This window comes from Mugil cephalus, chromosome 10 (genome assembly GCF_022458985.1).
Source record: "Mugil cephalus isolate CIBA_MC_2020 chromosome 10, CIBA_Mcephalus_1.1, whole genome shotgun sequence".
In the NCBI taxonomy this organism is placed as follows: domain Eukaryota; kingdom Metazoa; phylum Chordata; class Actinopteri; order Mugiliformes; family Mugilidae; genus Mugil; species Mugil cephalus.
The window spans coordinates 7350404-7367975 of record NC_061779.1 but is presented as its reverse complement, the minus strand read 5'-3'; the positions used below and the strand labels follow the sequence as shown (position 1 = coordinate 7367975).

Below are 17572 nucleotides of genomic sequence, written 5' to 3'. Positions count from 1 at the left end.
GTCATTCGTGCGCGTGGAATTGTGGGAAATCCGAACCCACCAGGCGCTAAGGTTAAACTTACTCCCATGTTTCTGCAGATTTCTGTGCATTTTTAACATCGAGTTGCGATTTAAGGTTAATTTTTGTAACTTTACCATTAAGCTCTACACTTCAGAGCGCGTTGTTATCGGCTAAGTTGTTTTTAAGCCTCCGTCGTTGACGCTACTTAATGCTCTCTTCTGTCTCTGTCGTGTAAAGGCTCTGGTTCAGCGCCCCGCAGATTAGCGACTGGGATTTCTTGAGAAGAAAAACTCACCCGCCGGAGGCCACGGAGTCCAGCCACAGGTAACGATGAGCGGCGCCATGAATTTCAAACACTGCGGCTCCGTCCTGGTGACGGGAGCCAACCGGGGGCTCGGCCTGCAGCTGGTGGACAGCCTGGCGAGCTCAAGTTTCTCACCGGGCAAGATCATAGCCACGGCCCGGACCCCCGCGTGTGCACAGGTAAACACTTCCGGGTAGTTTGCTACACCGATAGCGCTTTCAATGTTTTGTTTTTAAATGTTTTGTTTTCAATTTTTAATGCGCTAAATCGAAATAGAAGGGGAAAAAAATGGGCAACGTTGCGTAAAGTAGTTAAATATTGTTTCGCCACTACGAGGCGCCATTGTTCCCCTCACTGATTATGAAATTTAACCCACAGAAACTTCAGGAACTGGCAAAGAAGTATGCCCACGTGCACGTAGTTCCTCTGGGTAAGACCGAGAAAAATGCATCCCATGATTTGTCACATGAGTGCCATTTAAAAAAAAAAGAACTAAATAAAAAAAAAACTAAAACATAAAATTGCAATAAAAAAATACTGGGTAAATATAAAAGTAAAAAAATATTTAAAAAAAGATACACACACAAACATACACTTTTAGCTTTGATTACAGCAAGCATTTGCTGTGGAATTGTTTTGATACTCCTCTGCAATGTCACAATATTTATTTGTTTTCTTTCTTTTCTTTTTAATCTTTCACCAAGGTTTTGTGTTGAGGATGGGAGAGTCTGACCACTGCAGCTTTTGTAGTATAAGGAACAACTTTATTAGACCCTTATTAGTTCTACAGTTTATTTTCCTCCTCCATGTACCTTGGTAGCAGGTGAAGTTGCTCCAGAAATAAATGCAACTATCACTCCTCAAGGCGCAGGCCTGTTTGATACTGGTACGGTGAATAATTGAATGCACAATGAGTCATTAGGATGATGTGAGCCACGTTTCATGGCCACCTCTTAAACACCTGCTGATCTTTTCTTGCTGAAGGCATTTCTTAATATTCGGCTTTGCCTTCTTGTTATGTGATTCATAGTGTTAATGTGTTTTGTACTAGATGTGGTGAACCAGGAGAGCATAGAGAAGTGTATGCAAGAGGTGAGCCAGCTGGTGCAAGAGGAGGGTCTCAACTGCCTGATCAACAACGCGGGGATCAACGTAAAGGCCGACTTTAACTCTGTTACCGCGGAGATGATGATAGAAAACTTTCACACCAACGCCGTGGCCCCTCTGATGATCACAAAGGTATTTTTTTATTTACATTTACATGCCTTTGTGCCTGCTCGTATTGTTCGGAAGCTCCTCCTTCAACAGATGGTGAAACAAAAGTTTCCAGGAGCCGGACCTCAGAGCGATTCGTTTGTTGAATGCTGTACACTAACACAAAAAGATGACCTTGATGGACAAAAGAATCTCAGCCCCTTAGCCTGGGGCAGACCGCATGATATAAATATTAATTAAAAGTCTGGTTTCGGTTGCCCTCAGAGTACAGGGCGGACTGCAGAGCAGCTGGTAAAAATTCAACTGCTGATCAAAAGCATGTCAGCGGGGCAGATTCTTGCTGACGCACAGTTTGCCCCCATTTAAGGACGGTTTTTGTAGCTGCCAAGGCCACAGTGCTGCCCAACACTCTGTAACAATTGTAAATGTGGTTGTAAGAGAACAATAAATATCAGAGAGCAGAACCCAGCCGCTTCTTTCTCTCTACGGGCTTCAGAAACTTTTTATACTTCATTTCAGCTCATTATTTGCACAGCTCGGGAGAACTACACAAGAAGAAATGTCCTCGGATCTGTGTTGATATTTAGTTTATCATTTGAATAATTGTTTGCAAACAATTATAAGAGGGTTCGCTGCTTTTCTTTGTTTTAGGCAAATTAATTATTTTCTCTTGGTGGACAATAGAAAATTGTGATAGACATCGTTCACTATTTATTGACATTTTGAGGATTATTTCATTCTCTGTGTTGGTCATTTGGGAGAGTAATTAGCAGATTAAACAAAAAAATAATCATTAGCTGTTGCCTTAAGTCAAATTAAATGTTCAGAAACTAAATATCCAGCACTCGCCTTGTTGAAAAGCAGGGAACTGAACTCTGTAGCTGTACTAAGCTTTATTATTTATTTATTTGTTTATTTGTGTTATTATCTTACATTGACTCTTTCAAAACAAACAAACTAAAAACGGTACATTCAGACTGGATTAGCGGTATCATAAATGCTTAGAGGTGTGCGTATATGTGTATGTGCATCTATATATTTGTAATTAAATTTTCTAAATTAAACAGACTTTCTTCTGAAATATGTTTACTATTATAAAGTCGAACTTTCACTGCATCTTTCTTTTAGTTTTGTATACAAAGTTTGCAGAATTTAGACCATATTTATGTGTAGTAAGAATATCCTACCACCAGAGAGCAGCACTGACCACATCCACACCTTCTCAAACCCGCAAGATTAAATCATAAGTTAGATTGTTGTGTGTCTAGGTTTGGGTCAGGACACAAATAACTAATATTATTGTTTGTTTGTTTGTTTGTTTGTTTGCCTCTACCAGGCCTTTCTGCCTCTGCTGAAGCGAGCTGCTTCCAGAAAAGGAGCAGGAAACTCGTCGAGTATGGGCATCCAGAGAGCAGCGGTGATTAACGTGACCTCTCTGCTTGGATCTGTGGAGCTGAACTGGGGCGAGAGGGCCGACACCTTCAGGTGGTACCCCTATAGGACATCCAAGGTATCGTTACTGTTGAAAGGCAACACTGGCAAAGCACTGTTAAGACACGTGTTGTCGGCGAACTGTACTTCGGTGTAGGTTCAATTGGAGTGACCTTTTCAATATGTTACATGATAACTTTTACCTGCTCATCTTCTTTCCAGAGTGCCTTAAACATGGTTAGTCGCTCTATGGCGATAGACCTGGAGCCTGACGGGATCCTCTGTATGGCGATACATCCCGGTTGGGTCCGCACTGACATGGGGGGTTCTGAGGTAAAGGCCTGCACGCTTTTCCTGTGTTTTTTCATCTTGATTTTTTTTTTAAGATTGTCCAATTGCATTTGCGTCTCCTTCTCCTTCCAGGCTCCACTGAGTCCCGAGGAGAGCATTTCTTCCATGTTGAATGTGATTGGTGGGCTGACTGAACAGGATCACGGGTCATTCCTGAACTACACCGGAGAACAATTGCCGTGGTGATCCACCATCATGACAGTAATGAGTAGGATGACAATTCAGGAAGTGCTGATTAACTTTGACTATGCAGAGATGATTGTTTCCCCCCGTGGCTTAAGGTCAGGGTTATTGCTTCATCTACATTTTTCTGCTAGAATACATTTTGCATATTTTACCTAGATGCAACACGTAAAGATGGCTTTGAAGTGTTCGGAGTGTGCAATATTACTTGTCTTTTGGACAACAAATTGTAGATACAGTATGTATGATATAGTGTGTCTGAGCTGCCCCACTCAATGACGGTGCTTTAGGAGAAAACTATTTAGCCTCCCATCAGGGATCAAAATGTGAGCGTACCTCACTTGAAATATGTTACCCTGGCATTGCAAGAGAAATGCAAATTAATCTGTTACCTCTAATAAAAAAGTTTAATAGATAGATGCTTTATTCATCCCAAACTGGGAAATTTAACAGTTGCAGCAGGAATGTACAGGCACTCACACCATATGTCCTATATAACAGGAAAGAAAAATGTTGTTAGACCAAAAATGACCAAAATGCATCTGGAAGCAATTGGACAAATCTACAACAAATTGTAACCATCTTGATTGTTTACATTTTTGAATAAATATGTGTTTTTAGTTCACCAAGGGCAAAGCGAGAGGGAAATCTGAAAACAGGTAAACAGCATTTAAAAAAAAAAAAGTTTTTATCTGATGTTTCTAAAAAAAAACAACAACATCAAACTGTTGGAGATTAAGGATGAGTCACAAACCAAACTTCTGTGTAAATTATCTCTCCAACAATTTCTTCTGGCTTCCATGTTTCCTACAGTGTAAAGCTGCAAAATCAAATTAAGCAGTATGACTGTTAATAATGTGTTACAAATGTACTAGTTTACCATGTCAACAATAATACACACAGCTGTTGGTGCAAGTTTCATAAGGAAATGTATTAGCTATTCTTAAATTGTTACTGTCTAGACCATTCATATTTGCATTATTGAAGTGAAACAGTAATAAAGTTGGAAATTCGGTACAAGTGTATTTCAGTAGAAGAGTCATTTGTTGAGCCACTATTAGTTTTCAACCCTGAAGCAGCTGTTTGATGTAGTTCTGCTTCAGTCCATAGTACCGCGATCTTCATGGGGATGGGAAAACTGAGTTGGCCTATGAAGTTGGAGGTTTGTTGTCTTATCTAACTGGTTGAAATGACCGAGGTAGATATTGTGGTGTTCCTCAAGGCTCAACTGTTGGGCCACTGCTTTTTATTTTCTTTATACATCTAGTTAGTGTTATGAAAAGATGATAAAGTGTTCATAATTTTTGCAGATGATACAAAGTTTCATCTGCCTGTTAATTTGTCTACGTTATATTACTGAATTTTACAGGTAAAGGAGGAAAAAACATACTTCCCTTTTGTTGATAACCAAATAATAATACATCTATCTAAACTGCAAATAAAGAAAAAAGTGTCAGGAAGTATTTGTTGTCGGTGAGGGACAGGATTACTGTAACATACTTCTGTGTCGTCCGCCCACACAACAGTTAAAATGACTTCAGCCGATTGTTCATCCACACAATTCAATCTTTCACTTATTGTATGGGCACCAAACTGGAATCTTGGATGAAAAACCGAATCATAAAATATGCTAACATGCTAGCTCTTTTCCATACTTTTGATCTCTCATTGTTGACTTTTGAGTTTAAAAAGGTGACATTTGCATTAAACTAAAATAATATCCTTAACTTATCACGAACATGGTCCAACAAGGAAAGCCGGATCTTTTGTCAATATGTTTTTCTTCCTCATTCTCCGAGTGTCATGTTTCTAATCTTTCGACATCAAGGCGACTTACAGTAAAGCTGTTAGTGCATTTTTTGTTGTTGTTGTTTTGATACATTTCCTCTTTCACATTGCGGGCCTTGGTTTCAGTGAGGCATTTCTGCAAAACAATGTGACTCTGCAAGAAATTAACTCTAGGACTAAGTAGTTGGAGGGCGTGATGCCGCACTCGGGTTTCAGGCTGTTGAAGTTGTGCGTTATCATCGTTGTAGCACCTGTAGCCACCGCTGTTTTGTGAACAGATGACGAAACAGATGGAGCACAGCTGTCAAACCGAACACGCGGCTTAGATAAAGGAACACCAAACCTGTGTGCAAAGTATAAAACAGAATGCGACTGAGAAAGACACATAGTACTTCAGGACTTCCTGTAGCTGATCACCCCGGGGATGAAATAAGCTGATGTGTTTAAACCATTGTTCTGTTTGAATACTTTCTCTGACGTGAACATTTGGCAAGACGTCTTTAAGGGGAAGATCAGCTGATGCTATCAAACCTGTTAGCCCAGAATGGTGTGCAGAAAGTCCTGTGTTAGGTGTGTCTGTGTAAAGGGAGAGAATGAGGGAGGGAGGGAGAAAAAGGGAGAGAAAGGGAGAGAGAGAGAGAGCCCAAAGCAGGAGTAACACTGATAAGGTCCTTAGTTTGAATTTCTGTTGGAGGCGAGTTCTTTTTTACTGTGGGAATGTAAGCGGCTCACAGCGTGGATTTATAGCCCAGGATGGTGCTTCAACTGCTGAAAAAAGAGACGAGTTTTTATTACTTATTACAGGTAAATGTCCTTAAAGTGTTATTGATTTAAGTGGAAAAGCAGTGACAGATGTTCTGCACAGCAACGCAAGGGATTTCTGCCGTTACCTTTCCTTTATGAAGACTATTTGAGCTAATTCGCACAACATGACAAAATAAATTAATTTTCACATTGGCTTTTAAGAAGAATAATGTTTTACACATTCTGCTTTGTGGATGGTGTTCCTAGCAGAGTTCACCTGGCGTTTGCATATAGTATGAGCAGGACAAGTATTATTTGACTAGACCGTTTATGATAGAAGATTATCACGCCTTTATAGTTGAGACAGTTGAACTAAATTTCTGTGCCACTCATACAATGGGAGACTTAAATGTTAGTGCAAACTGCTGCGTTTTGTTTCTTTTTTTTTGTTGTTGTTTTCCAGTCTAGTGTGAAACTACTGTTGAAGCCCTAAACTTTGTTCACAGTGTCTTAAAAAGGTCACAGTATATGTCGCACTGTATCCTTTTTTCCTTTTTTTAATTTCATGTTTAATGTGGTGAAGAGCAGCTCATTCAATTTGAAATAAAAGCCGCAAAGTTGTGCTGATCTTCTTCTCTGCATGGACGAAGCCGGCTGAGGACAATTCTAGCCCTCCACACTGGTCACTTTGGCCAACAGACTTAAGAGCTCTGTTGTTTTCATCATAAAAGTCCAACCTCACATACCAGATGTTCTTCAATTAACAACAAAATTACAGAATCCAAATTGTGTGCAGATACTCTACAAATCCCAGAGACTGAAACCCTCCAAACCTGAACTAACGCAGCGAAGAAACATGATACAAAGGAGAGCACATGATGCTAGGTTGGAGTATTGTGCAGTTGTTATTCAGTAGCTTATGAATACATATGCCTACATGAGTATTTAGGCCTTGGTCCAATTTGTCTGCTAATGCAACCTGCTGCGTTTGATTATTAGTATGTTACCTTTAACATCTTTATTATTTTGTCATTGGCCTGCAAAACATTAAACAACAGAGTTAAGCTTCTGTTCAAACTGAAGACACGTACACGGTTGTGAATGTAAATGTGAGCTCAAGCTGAAATCCTCCTGCTGTTGACTAACACGGCTACTCCACTGATGATTTCACTTGTGATTACTTTAATTGTCACTTGCAGCAGGACGGTTTGGAGTTCCAACTTTCTGGCCGACTGGGTCCTTTCTCTGTGGTGTTTACATGTTTTCTTGCAAGGGTTGTGTACAGGTACCAAAAACAGTCATTGGTTGATTGGTGTGTTTTTTTTTTTTTTTGACTGTGTGTTGGCTTCAGTGTACTGGCAACGTGTCCACCTCGGACAGATATGTCGTCCCATTCGATAAAGGATAAATGTTTTGGGGAATATGAAACTAGCAACCACCTGCACATATCTTAGCTTTGCTGTTACACGCAAAAAACTACACTCTAAAAAGTGTATTTGTGTAGTAGATGAAGTAATGTTTTGCATGGGTCTCACTCAGTTTTCTGCTTTAGTCATGGCAGTGTACTTCTGTGGATTACATCAACTTGAAATTACTCAAATTGTTCAATTAACCTACTATTCTTATTCAAGTCAAAGTGTGTGAGTTTCTTTGGGTCTCATTTTTGTGTGTCTGATGTCAAGATGTTTTTTTTTTTGTTTGTTTTTTTGAAAGACTTCTCTCTTCTGTTTGATTGACTGAAAGTCGTAAATGAATCTGTTTACTTGGTTTAAAGGAATTTCTCCCTATTAGATTAATATGCTGAACATTATCTTAAAACACACTTCACACATACACTTACACTGATGCCTCCCAGTGAGAAGGTCCGAGTTCAAGTCAAAACTTCTAAGTGGTTGCATTAATGTAAACTGTTGATTTCAAAGCACTCAAATTATTAACTGTATCTGCCTCAAATCAATTGTGTTAATCTAACTTGCAAACTTAAGTTGAAAAAACTGCATGTTACCAATTGAAGTAATTTTTTTAAGTTGGTCTAACAATTCTAACATTTTCTTTTTCTTTTTTTTTTGTCTATAGAGAACTAATGCTGTAGTTGGTTATTGAAGTTTTGAAATGCTCATGTCGCTTCTGAATGATTGAGCCCTCAAACCGCCCAGAACTATGGTCCTCACATGGTCTGTCCTCCTGTCTTTCAGAAGTATGTGTAGACCACATGGAGGCAGAGACTCATGTTGCCTCTTTTAGTCTTTCCGTGTCATTTTGGACTCCTTCCAGCTGCTGGAGCGCTGAGGATGCCATTCTCAATTGTGATCAAGTACAGCATTCTTGGCATCTCTGTCACTCTCCTGCTGTTGGCTCTGGCCATCTTGGCCTGGCAGATATTGAGATTTTGCACACAGACGCGCGGCACGTACGTCCAGCAAGGTGCAGGTGAGTAGAGATTATGGTACGTTATTAAACAGAACCATGTTTGAGAGTGAAATATTGTAATAACAAATCGTCTCTGTGTATGGTTTTACCTAGTTAACACTGATCTGCTGTACACAGAAGAAAAGCCAACAACTGCAGAAAACTACGCAGGAGCTCCAAGCACCAAGGTTAGAGGAAGTGCAGTCAAAACATTCCCCATCATCAGTTCATATTCACATTTAAAGGATAAAGTTTTCCTATTTTAGCCATAAAAGACAAGATGGCTTGAAAATAGGAGTAAAGGAAGCTTTCTGTTTAAAATTTTCTGGTTACATCATGTAACCCCCAGTTCTTTGATAACACAGAGAGTTGATCTGAACAGGGAAGGTAAACTGAGACCTCTTACACAGTCTCTAACAAATAGTTAGAGTATTAGTGGCTGTGGAAACGATACCAGACATGTTAATCTGATCTAATCTAATCTGAACAGGTGGGCGCTACCCACAGATGTTCCAAATAAAAACCACCAGTCTAAACTACTTGAATGAGTGTCTATAAGAAAACATAAACAAGTGCGACTCCTTTTCTCTTAGCTTTGATGAATGAGAACCATCACAAACATTAACAAAAGTTAAATTAGAGATAAACTAGAATAAAATCGCTGTTTGAAAATTTCAAGGAAACCGCCGCCTTTTGTCTGAAGAAGATGAATTTGAATTGTAAAGTGTAACTTTATGAAGCAGTCTCATTTTGGGCTTGTAGCTGAAATATATATATATATTCTTACGCTGTAAAACAATTATTATTATCATTTTGCATTCAGCATTAAGCTATCCCTTATCCCTTTACTAAAATATCTTGGATTCATGTTAATGTGTGTTTAAAGAAATTGCCTCCGCGGACTCCCTGTTAAAGACCTACGCCGTAAAACATAAGTCCCATTAAGTTATGTGAACATGTTTTTTCTCTATTTCCAATCGTTATGATGAGTTCTTAGGAATGAATTTAATACATTTTCAAATCTTAAAGTAATCCTTTGACACAACGTCATGTGAGTTTTGTTCATTTAAGTCATGTCTTTGAGTTTTGAGTTTTGAGGAGGATGGATGATGTAATATGAATAGTGGGAAATATGGAGGCCGCTGCCATTATGATTCAACTACAGCATTACAGCGTCACGTAATGGATGGGTGGATATTAGAAAACCATTTCACTACCAGGAATGGATTTCACGATGGATCATATTTCAAAGTCCTCCTCTCTAAGCGGCCTCAATGAAATAAATGTCAAATTTTCCAAATGAACGAGATGTGAGTTGAATCTGTTTGAAGTTTAGATAAAGTTTAAAACTTGCCATTAATCGACAAGAGGAGAAATCTAAAGCATTAGTTCTCTCTACTTAAAGTGATATAAATGTAGTATAGCTGGAAATTATTTCTTTTAAACGGGTTAGTGTTATCCAACTTACACTATCAAAATGAAACTAGAAACAATTATTAAAACTGCTTTTTCATCAGGTTGAATTTTGTCTTATTTTTAAGGCAAGGGGTGAACTTTTGTTTCCACATCTTACTATTACTGTTGTGTTCTCATGCATATGTCATGTATTGAGATCAATTCATGACACACTTAGAGATGGCGGACGTCTAGGCATGTCAGCTGCAAACAAAACAAAGACTCAAGAAGCTCTTCCTGGAAAATTGCAGATACCGTATATACCAGGATGTGTTGTAGCAATGCGAGACTTGTGTGGACCTGAAGTTATTTTAAATATGAGAGAAATACAACAGGACGCCATACTGAAGTTGAGCCTTTAGCTTTATTGCAATTACACCTGTTAAATGAATTGGGTTACTAAACCATAGTTGTCTTAGTTACTTTGTATTTGCTCAGTGTAAACTGAGTTTGAACACAGCGTTTATTTGCATTGTCTACTGTTTGCTTCATGCAACACAACCAGTATGTCAGCACAAGTTCATGAAATACTCAGGCTGCGTTGCTACGTCTGTGAAGGTGCACCAGTTCAATGCAGCATTGTCTGTGTGCATAAAGCTTTGTGAGCATTCTGTCCAAACAAAAGGAGAGTTGATACATTCACTTGAGCTAGAGGTGAGGTGCTGTAGGCGTCTCTAAAAACATCTGGGCGTTTGTGACGTGTTTGTGTTGTGCGCTCTGTGCAGGAGGAGAATGTCAGCACCGAGGCCCACAGACTGAGTCGCTGTCTTTCTCAGGCCGCCTCATCAGGATGCAGCCCGGCGGACGGGGACATAGCAGAGCAGACGACCATTAAAAAGGTTAAACGGTTGTTACTGCGTGATCACGATGTCATTTCTTATTCGTCATCTGCCAGTTTGGGTTCAAAAATTAAAACAGACGTCTTACAGCGGTGTGTGTTACCCAGAGAGAATAGATCATAAAATAAATGGTGTCCGTCTTTTCAGTTAAAGGGGAGTTCCTCTGCGCTAATGTCATCTTCACAATCTGACTATTTTATTTATTATGGACACTATTTGAATATGATTACGAAATGTGATCAGTAGATAAGCAAATGTGCACATAATTAATGTACTTATTTAGCAGCTAATATTTATTATATATATTAAATGTGACTAATTATCATATAATTCTGAATCATAAATGTTACTGCTCGTATTGATTTGAAGTAGCTTTAGATAGTTGCTTTAATGTTGACTTGTACTGGTTCCAAACCTAAGGGTTGGGTCCCTTCAGTGTGCCACCAGAGAGATCTGTGGTGCTCCAGTGATCTTAAACAACGTGTGATCAAGGTCTGCTTTTCTAACGTGTCCTCCTCTTCGCCCAGGTTGATGGTACCCTACGGTATTCCATCTACTATGACCGGCTGCAGTCCAGTCTGGTGGTCACCGTGCTGCAGGTGGAGGGCCTTCTGGAGCACAGTGAGAACCACAGCCTCCAGCCATTCGTCAAGGTGCGACTCATGTGGGCAGGGTCAGAGGCAGTGGAATTGGACGACTTGAAGGACGAGGAGGTAATTTACGTCACCTTTGTTTCATCCGGTAAATAAGCCAGTTCGGGGTGTATTTGGTGTCCATTTGCTTAAGCAGAAATATGTCAGCGCTGTCCTTTAGTTGTCAGCTGGAGCAGCGTTTCTGCACAAACGCCCGAGGTTGTTAAGAACTACGGCTGTGATCCCCTCAGGTGGAAGGGACGAAGCGGGTCCTGTGGACGGTGCTGCAGGAGTGGCGGACTCGCATCGTGAAAGGCAGCTGTAACCCCGTGTTCGGAGACCAGTTCAGCTGCATTCTGCAAGAGGACAAGAATAATCTCCACCACTTCAACCTCAGGATGGAGGTCCTGCAGCACACAAACACATCTCTCATTAACATCTCAATTCACCAGGGTTAAGGAAACACTTCCAAGACGTTGGACCGTAGCTAGCCCATTACAGAGTCGAGGTGTTTTACTTTGTGGGTTTCTTTAAGTAAATTGTGTTTCACCTGTCTGTGTGCCTCTCAGGTGAGGGACTTTGACAAATTCTCCAGGCACACCGTGTTAGGAGAAGTGAGGGTTGCTCTAGGGCAGCACAACATCACATATCCTCTGGAGCTACAAGAGGAGCTGCAGTTCCCCCAGAAGGTACAGTGGGAGGACACACACACACACACACTTTGTAAGTCATCCTCATTGTTAGTTTAGGTAAACTGCACATATAACCATGTATTCCCTAACCATATTTTCAATCCCACAGTTTAGATTTTTATTCACATTTTTATTATAGTCCATTCAATTTCATTCCATTCTGACTTAGATTTAGATTATGTATTTTCTTTTTACTTCTGTTTTTGTTTCTCTTCATGCTGGTAATAATTGTAATCTTATTATTAGTTTGCAAGCATGGGTCGCCTCGTGTTCTATAGATTTAACAAGTGACAATTAAGGCTGTTCGATTGTAATCCATTCTGTTCTATTACAGAACATTATCTTAAGATGTAATCAAAGTCTGCAAACATCAACATAAAACAGGAAAACTAAATATTGCGCCGACTTTCCCATATTTTCCTTTAATTGAATTCAATTTAACAGTAATATTAATTAAAAATAGTCCGTAAGCTAAAGTCAAGTCATAAATTCTGACTATGTAAATATATAGAATGACAAATGGTTATGATAAAGATATTTATAGAGTTAACAGAGGGAATATTAAACATGGCAGTAGTAAAAGTGCTCACTGGAAAAGTTAAATATCCTAAGAACATTGCCATAAATGATACTGTTATAGACAATGTATTGGATGCATTGTGGTGAAAACTGCTCATTATTTTGTCTTGACCATCAACCTACAGGGAGGTGGCAGAATACTAGGATGCACGCGTGTCCCTAATAAAGTGCTCAGGGCCTGTGTACCTATAAATACTAATGAGTAAATGTATCTTCATACTGAGTTAGTTTTTTAAGTGTTGCATTTAATTTGTTCTTTCATTATTATTTTTCATATTATTCATTTCATGTTTGAACGTGGCTTTTTTCCACCTTCTGTTATTCCCACAGAAAAAGAAATAAAATCAGCAAAAGACACTGAAAGAGACTTTTTTTTTTTTTGCCTTTTTTTGCTTAAACAATGAATGTCGTATCATCATATTTTGTATTAAAAGTGTATCAATCCTCTGTGCAATTACAGTACTTAGAGTAGGCCTGCGTTTGCATGCAGTCAATGTAAATTAGGCTGTTGTGTTGCGTTTTTCCCCTCACTATTTGCTCTGTCTGCTGCGCCTCAGGATCTGGTTGGGGAGGTGATGCTGTCACTGAAGTTTCTCCCCACTTCTCAGAGGATTGAGGTTGGTCTGCTAAAGGTCAGAATTCCCCTCACCGAGACAAGCTCGGATTCAGGTAAATATTAGACATCTCTGCAAAAATAAAACCACCGGCTTTTGTACTCGTACAGTCTGACGTGCACCTGCCAAACGGCCTTAACTGTGTCTGTGCTGCTCAGTCCTTCATGCCAGGGTCAGCATCCAGTGCAATCAGTCCAAGCTGAGGTACCAGAAAACCTCTGCGGTGGCTCGCTGCCTGGTGACCGTCTTCAATGAAGTTCTCATGTTTTCCCTGCCTGAGTTTCCTCTGGACCAGTGTAAAATCTTGGTCTCTATGTATGAGACTCGCGCAGGAAGGAAGTCAACCAGACAAATGATTGGACAGCTGAGTGTGGGGAAGGAGAGGCGCTCAGAGGACGAGCACTGGACCTTGATGATGCATTCAGTCCGACAGCCAGTTGCAAAGTGGCACGGCCTGATGCTCTGAGCTACAACTGATAAACCTCCTTTCATGCACTTCCCGGACGTTCCTATCTGTTCCTGTTTAACTGATGCTAAGCTTGAGGGCAGATCCTAAACCCATTTTCTTCTTGGCTCCAGAAATGGAAGGACTGCTCTACTCGGTCTGCTTGTTCACTCACATGTCTCGTTTTTAGCTCCAGATCTTATGGGCTTTGGAATTCTGACATAAGCACACCTCTCTTGAGATGAGGATTACAGCAGTTCTGCGGTTAATTTGAAGGAATAAACTTTGCTGTTCTTTGTGACACAATTAAAAATGTTAAAACCTAGGTTGCAGGGTGTTTTTACCCTGCCGCCACATGTCAGTTTAAGCTTATTTTGTCAATGAAAGCATTTAAGAGTTGCACTACATTATACAGTATTTCATCAACTTCAGTTCTATCTGTGAGCAGCCAAAACCTGAATCAGTCCCAGAGGACTGAAGTGATGGTTATTTTTGCAACAATTAGTTATGAACGTGGACTGTTAGTAATTATATTTGTCATAAATAAATAATTTGGGCTGTCAAATGTGAATGTATCAAACAGCAATAAAACATCATTAAAAAAAAGAAAGAAAAAAAGAAAGAAATTACAAAGCATGATTTAATTTTAAGAGAAAACTTTTCTGTTGTAACACAGGTAAGAACAGAAACTTTTTCATGGAAAAAATGTTCTGATATACTGAATTAAATTAATTTAAACTCAGAATTATAAGATATCTACTGTATATGTTCAGGGGAAAAATGGAACATTATGTCTTTTGTAATTTAGTATTGGGCAAGTTATTTATTGTATATACATGTCTGGTGTCAGATTCTCTTCCTAAACTGCTTACATTTTTATTTATTTATTTATTTATTAGGTCACCTTTTCGGTTAGTAACTAAATACAATATTCACGAAAGTAATAAAACGCCACTATGACGAAAACTATTTCCGCATACATAGACATCATGACATAAGCTGCATACATGCAATTCAAGACTTTTTTATTTTATTTTATTTTATTTAAGATAAGAATTAACTCAACCAAAAGTCCACAAAAGTCAAATTAGATGTGCGACTCTATCTTTTTAATTATTGGAAAATAACAGACGTGAGAGTAAGGTAAGAGTGATATCCAACAAGTTTAACTGTGCTAAAAAATCTAAGGTGACCAGATTTCTGAAATGAAATCCGGGTACTTTTACAGCTCCGAGATAAAAAATTAAATAAGTGTGATCAAGATGAAATGAAGAAACAGGGACAATTACGGTTTGATTTATTTTGACATATTTATTTATATTTAAACATAATTAAACTTTTGTAACATCAACAGCAGCATGACCGGCTGCCGTAATAACGTTATTATTTATTTATTTATTCTGTTTTTTCATTCATAAAAAGCTAAAATCGGGGACATTTTCGAGGACAGCTTTAGCCGGGGGACAGGTCATCCAAAACGCGGATTGTCCACAGAAATCTTGGACGTCTAGTCACCCTATCTTTATCTATTTATTTAAGTATCAGTTCTTGATAACACTTTAAGCTCATATGAAGGCAGCAACTGCCGAAGATGATTCCAGACTGAAGGTAAGAGTTAAATCAACAAAAAGTCTACAGAACTCATGTCAGACAGTTTAATTTATCTCCTTTAATCTCGTGAATATCACTGAATTGCCCATTACGATAACTTTAAAGCTATTACTTTAAATGATCGTTTAGAATTGGCCAATGTAACTTTTCCTTGTTTTCTCGCTAGCCAAACTGCACAGCAACTAGCTACTAGATGTTATATAATGTTAGCTCTGTGTGTGTTTTGCAATTTATCATATATTATTTTAATTACAACTATATACATCTTTAGTTTTTTTTTTCTTGTTTTAGCCTGCTAAGTAGCTTGCACTATTCAAACTGCTAGCTAGTTAGCTAGGTAAAAATATTCGCTATAAACTGAGCAAATATTTTTACCTAGCTAACTAGCTAGCAATTTGTCTCTTTGATTGATGTGCTAATTTAAATGTATAACTTAAGTATGACCATGTAATTTTTAGTTTTGCATTGTCTTAGCTAGCCAACCAGCCAAAGTTAGTACCTTAACGGTGGTAAATTAACTGCATTAACTATCCAAACTGCTAGCTAGTAAGTTAGCAGATAGGTAGCAGTGTTAGCTCTGTATCCATGCCTGTGGCTCTGTGTATGTATTGGATTGACCACGTAATTTTTAGTTTTTCCTTGTTTTACCTAGCGAGCCTAAGTCAGTACTTCAAGGGTGGTAAATTACACTACTTTAACTTTCTTTAAATATGACCATGTAGTAATTTTTCTTATTTTAGCTAGCTCAGTAGGCCAATTTGTTAGCATAACTGATTAAGATACTTTGACTAACATTAATGACAGCAGTTAGATAGCAGATACAATTTAATGTTAGTTAGCTTGGTATGTGTCTATATAATTGGTGTACCTAGAGGCCTGTAGAAATATAATGTTAACATTTCATTTCATATTTTGTCTTTTTTCATTTTCTAAGAAGCAGGACTCAATGCAATATTCACTGAAACTGCTGAAGTACTGTAGAAGTTAATGGTTACTGTTTATTGATTGTTGACCTGTTCTTGTCTTTATAACAGTGATTCAGTCCTTTATCAAAAAGGATGAAATCATATATATTTCTTTTTATCATCTAAGAATAGTGTATTTTGCGCTGATGCCTCCCAGCAAGAATGTCTGGGTTCGAGTCCAGCTTGGGCCCTTCTGGGTGGTGTCTGCGTGGCTTTTCTCTGGGTACTCCGGCTTCCTCCCACTTCCAAAGACATGCTCGTTAGGCTGATTGGTGACTCTAAATTGATCCCCAGGTGTGCATGTGAGTGTGAATAATAATGCAACAAATACAAATCTTCTAGTTATTCTTTTACTTCACTGCTACAGGCCAGGGATTCAGCACTGAGGGCTGAACAAGATTTTCTCCGCTGCATGTAAACTGGGTCAAGGATTGCAATCAGAAGGTTGAATTTTGACCATAGCTCAAATAAGCTGTGCATGTAAATGCACTGAATGTGGCAAGACATTTGGAATGTTATAGATTATAAGGTGCGCCACAACATCCCTTCCCCGTTGACACCTCTCTGCTAAACAAACTTAACACCTTTTTTGCATGCTTTGAAGAAGACAGCAGAGGGCACACTGTTAACATCATCCAGACATCAGTTTCCTGCATGGCGTTAACACCAGGAAAGCACCAGGACTGGATGGAGTGCTGCATATGCCCGTCAACTTGCTGCAGTATTCACCATCATTTTAAACACTCGCTGCAGCAAGCCACAGTCCCCATCTGTCTGAAAACTGCTTCCATAATCCCTATGCCCCAAGCCTCCTCCATCGCAGGGCTGAATGATTACCGGCCTGTAGCCTCGACACCGGTCATAATGAACTGTATGGAAAGACTGGTATTGCAACATATCAAGACCCAGATTCCACCTGAACTTGACCAACAACAGTCAGCACCACCAGAACACCACCCACTTTATTTAAAAGGCTCAGAAGCATCTCTTTTTTTCTAAGGAAGAACAACCTCACCTCTCCTACACCTGCACCGCGGCAGAGGGAAAAAAAAACAGCAGTGGGTCATCAAGACACCTGAGTTGTTTGTTGGCTGGACAAGATCTACTCGAGCCATCCACTGATAGGCCACAAAGATCTGCAGGGACCCCACTCATCCAGGACACTATTTAATCAGCAGCCTCCCCTCCGGTAGAGTCATGAGGGCAAAGAACCAACAGACTCAGCTCACAGCTTTTTCCACATGGCTGTGAAATGGCTGCCCCACTCCAATACTGCTATATTATGCTGTATATTATATATTATCTATTGTTATT

At 39.2% G+C, this 17572-nt stretch overlaps 2 protein-coding genes across 3 annotated transcripts; both read left to right on the top strand.

The window, feature by feature from the left end:
- si:dkey-12e7.4 (uncharacterized protein LOC558132 homolog) lies at nt 1-4510 on the top strand. 2 transcript variants are annotated; one of them, XM_047597270.1, is made up of 7 exons: nt 1-51; nt 239-484; nt 684-735; nt 1357-1544; nt 2857-3030; nt 3174-3284; nt 3375-4510. In XM_047597270.1, exons 2-7 carry the CDS (start codon nt 332-334, stop codon nt 3486-3488), a joined length of 792 nt encoding a protein of 263 aa, XP_047453226.1. In that variant the 5' UTR covers nt 1-51; nt 239-331; the 3' UTR covers nt 3489-4510. The 2 variants fall into 2 exon arrangements, with proteins under 2 accessions (XP_047453226.1, XP_047453227.1); XM_047597271.1 differs by having other exon boundaries at nt 1-115.
- Nucleotides 4511-5904: 1394 nt separating this feature from the next.
- Nucleotides 5905-14632, top strand: syt19 (synaptotagmin XIX). Its single transcript, XM_047595451.1, has 9 exons — nt 5905-6077; nt 8213-8447; nt 8541-8614; nt 10607-10720; nt 11248-11433; nt 11604-11756; nt 11922-12041; nt 13181-13292; nt 13396-14632. Exons 2-9 carry the CDS (start codon nt 8246-8248, stop codon nt 13701-13703), a joined length of 1269 nt encoding a protein of 422 aa, XP_047451407.1. The 5' UTR covers nt 5905-6077; nt 8213-8245; the 3' UTR covers nt 13704-14632.
- Nucleotides 14633-17572: the final 2940 nt, after the last annotated feature.

Coding starts and splice junctions, on each gene's coding strand:
- si:dkey-12e7.4 (XM_047597270.1), top strand. CDS start 332: ATGAGCGGCGCCATGAATTTCAAACACTGCGGCTCCGTCCTGGTGACG. Junction 485..683: donor GGACCCCCGCGTGTGCACAG/GTAAACACTTCC, acceptor TTTAACCCACAG/AAACTTCAGGAACTGGCAAA. Junction 3,031..3,173: donor ACCCCTATAGGACATCCAAG/GTATCGTTACTG, acceptor TCTTCTTTCCAG/AGTGCCTTAAACATGGTTAG.
- syt19 (XM_047595451.1), top strand. CDS start 8,246: ATGTTGCCTCTTTTAGTCTTTCCGTGTCATTTTGGACTCCTTCCAGCT. Junction 8,448..8,540: donor GTACGTCCAGCAAGGTGCAG/GTGAGTAGAGAT, acceptor GGTTTTACCTAG/TTAACACTGATCTGCTGTAC. Junction 11,434..11,603: donor ACGACTTGAAGGACGAGGAG/GTAATTTACGTC, acceptor TGATCCCCTCAG/GTGGAAGGGACGAAGCGGGT.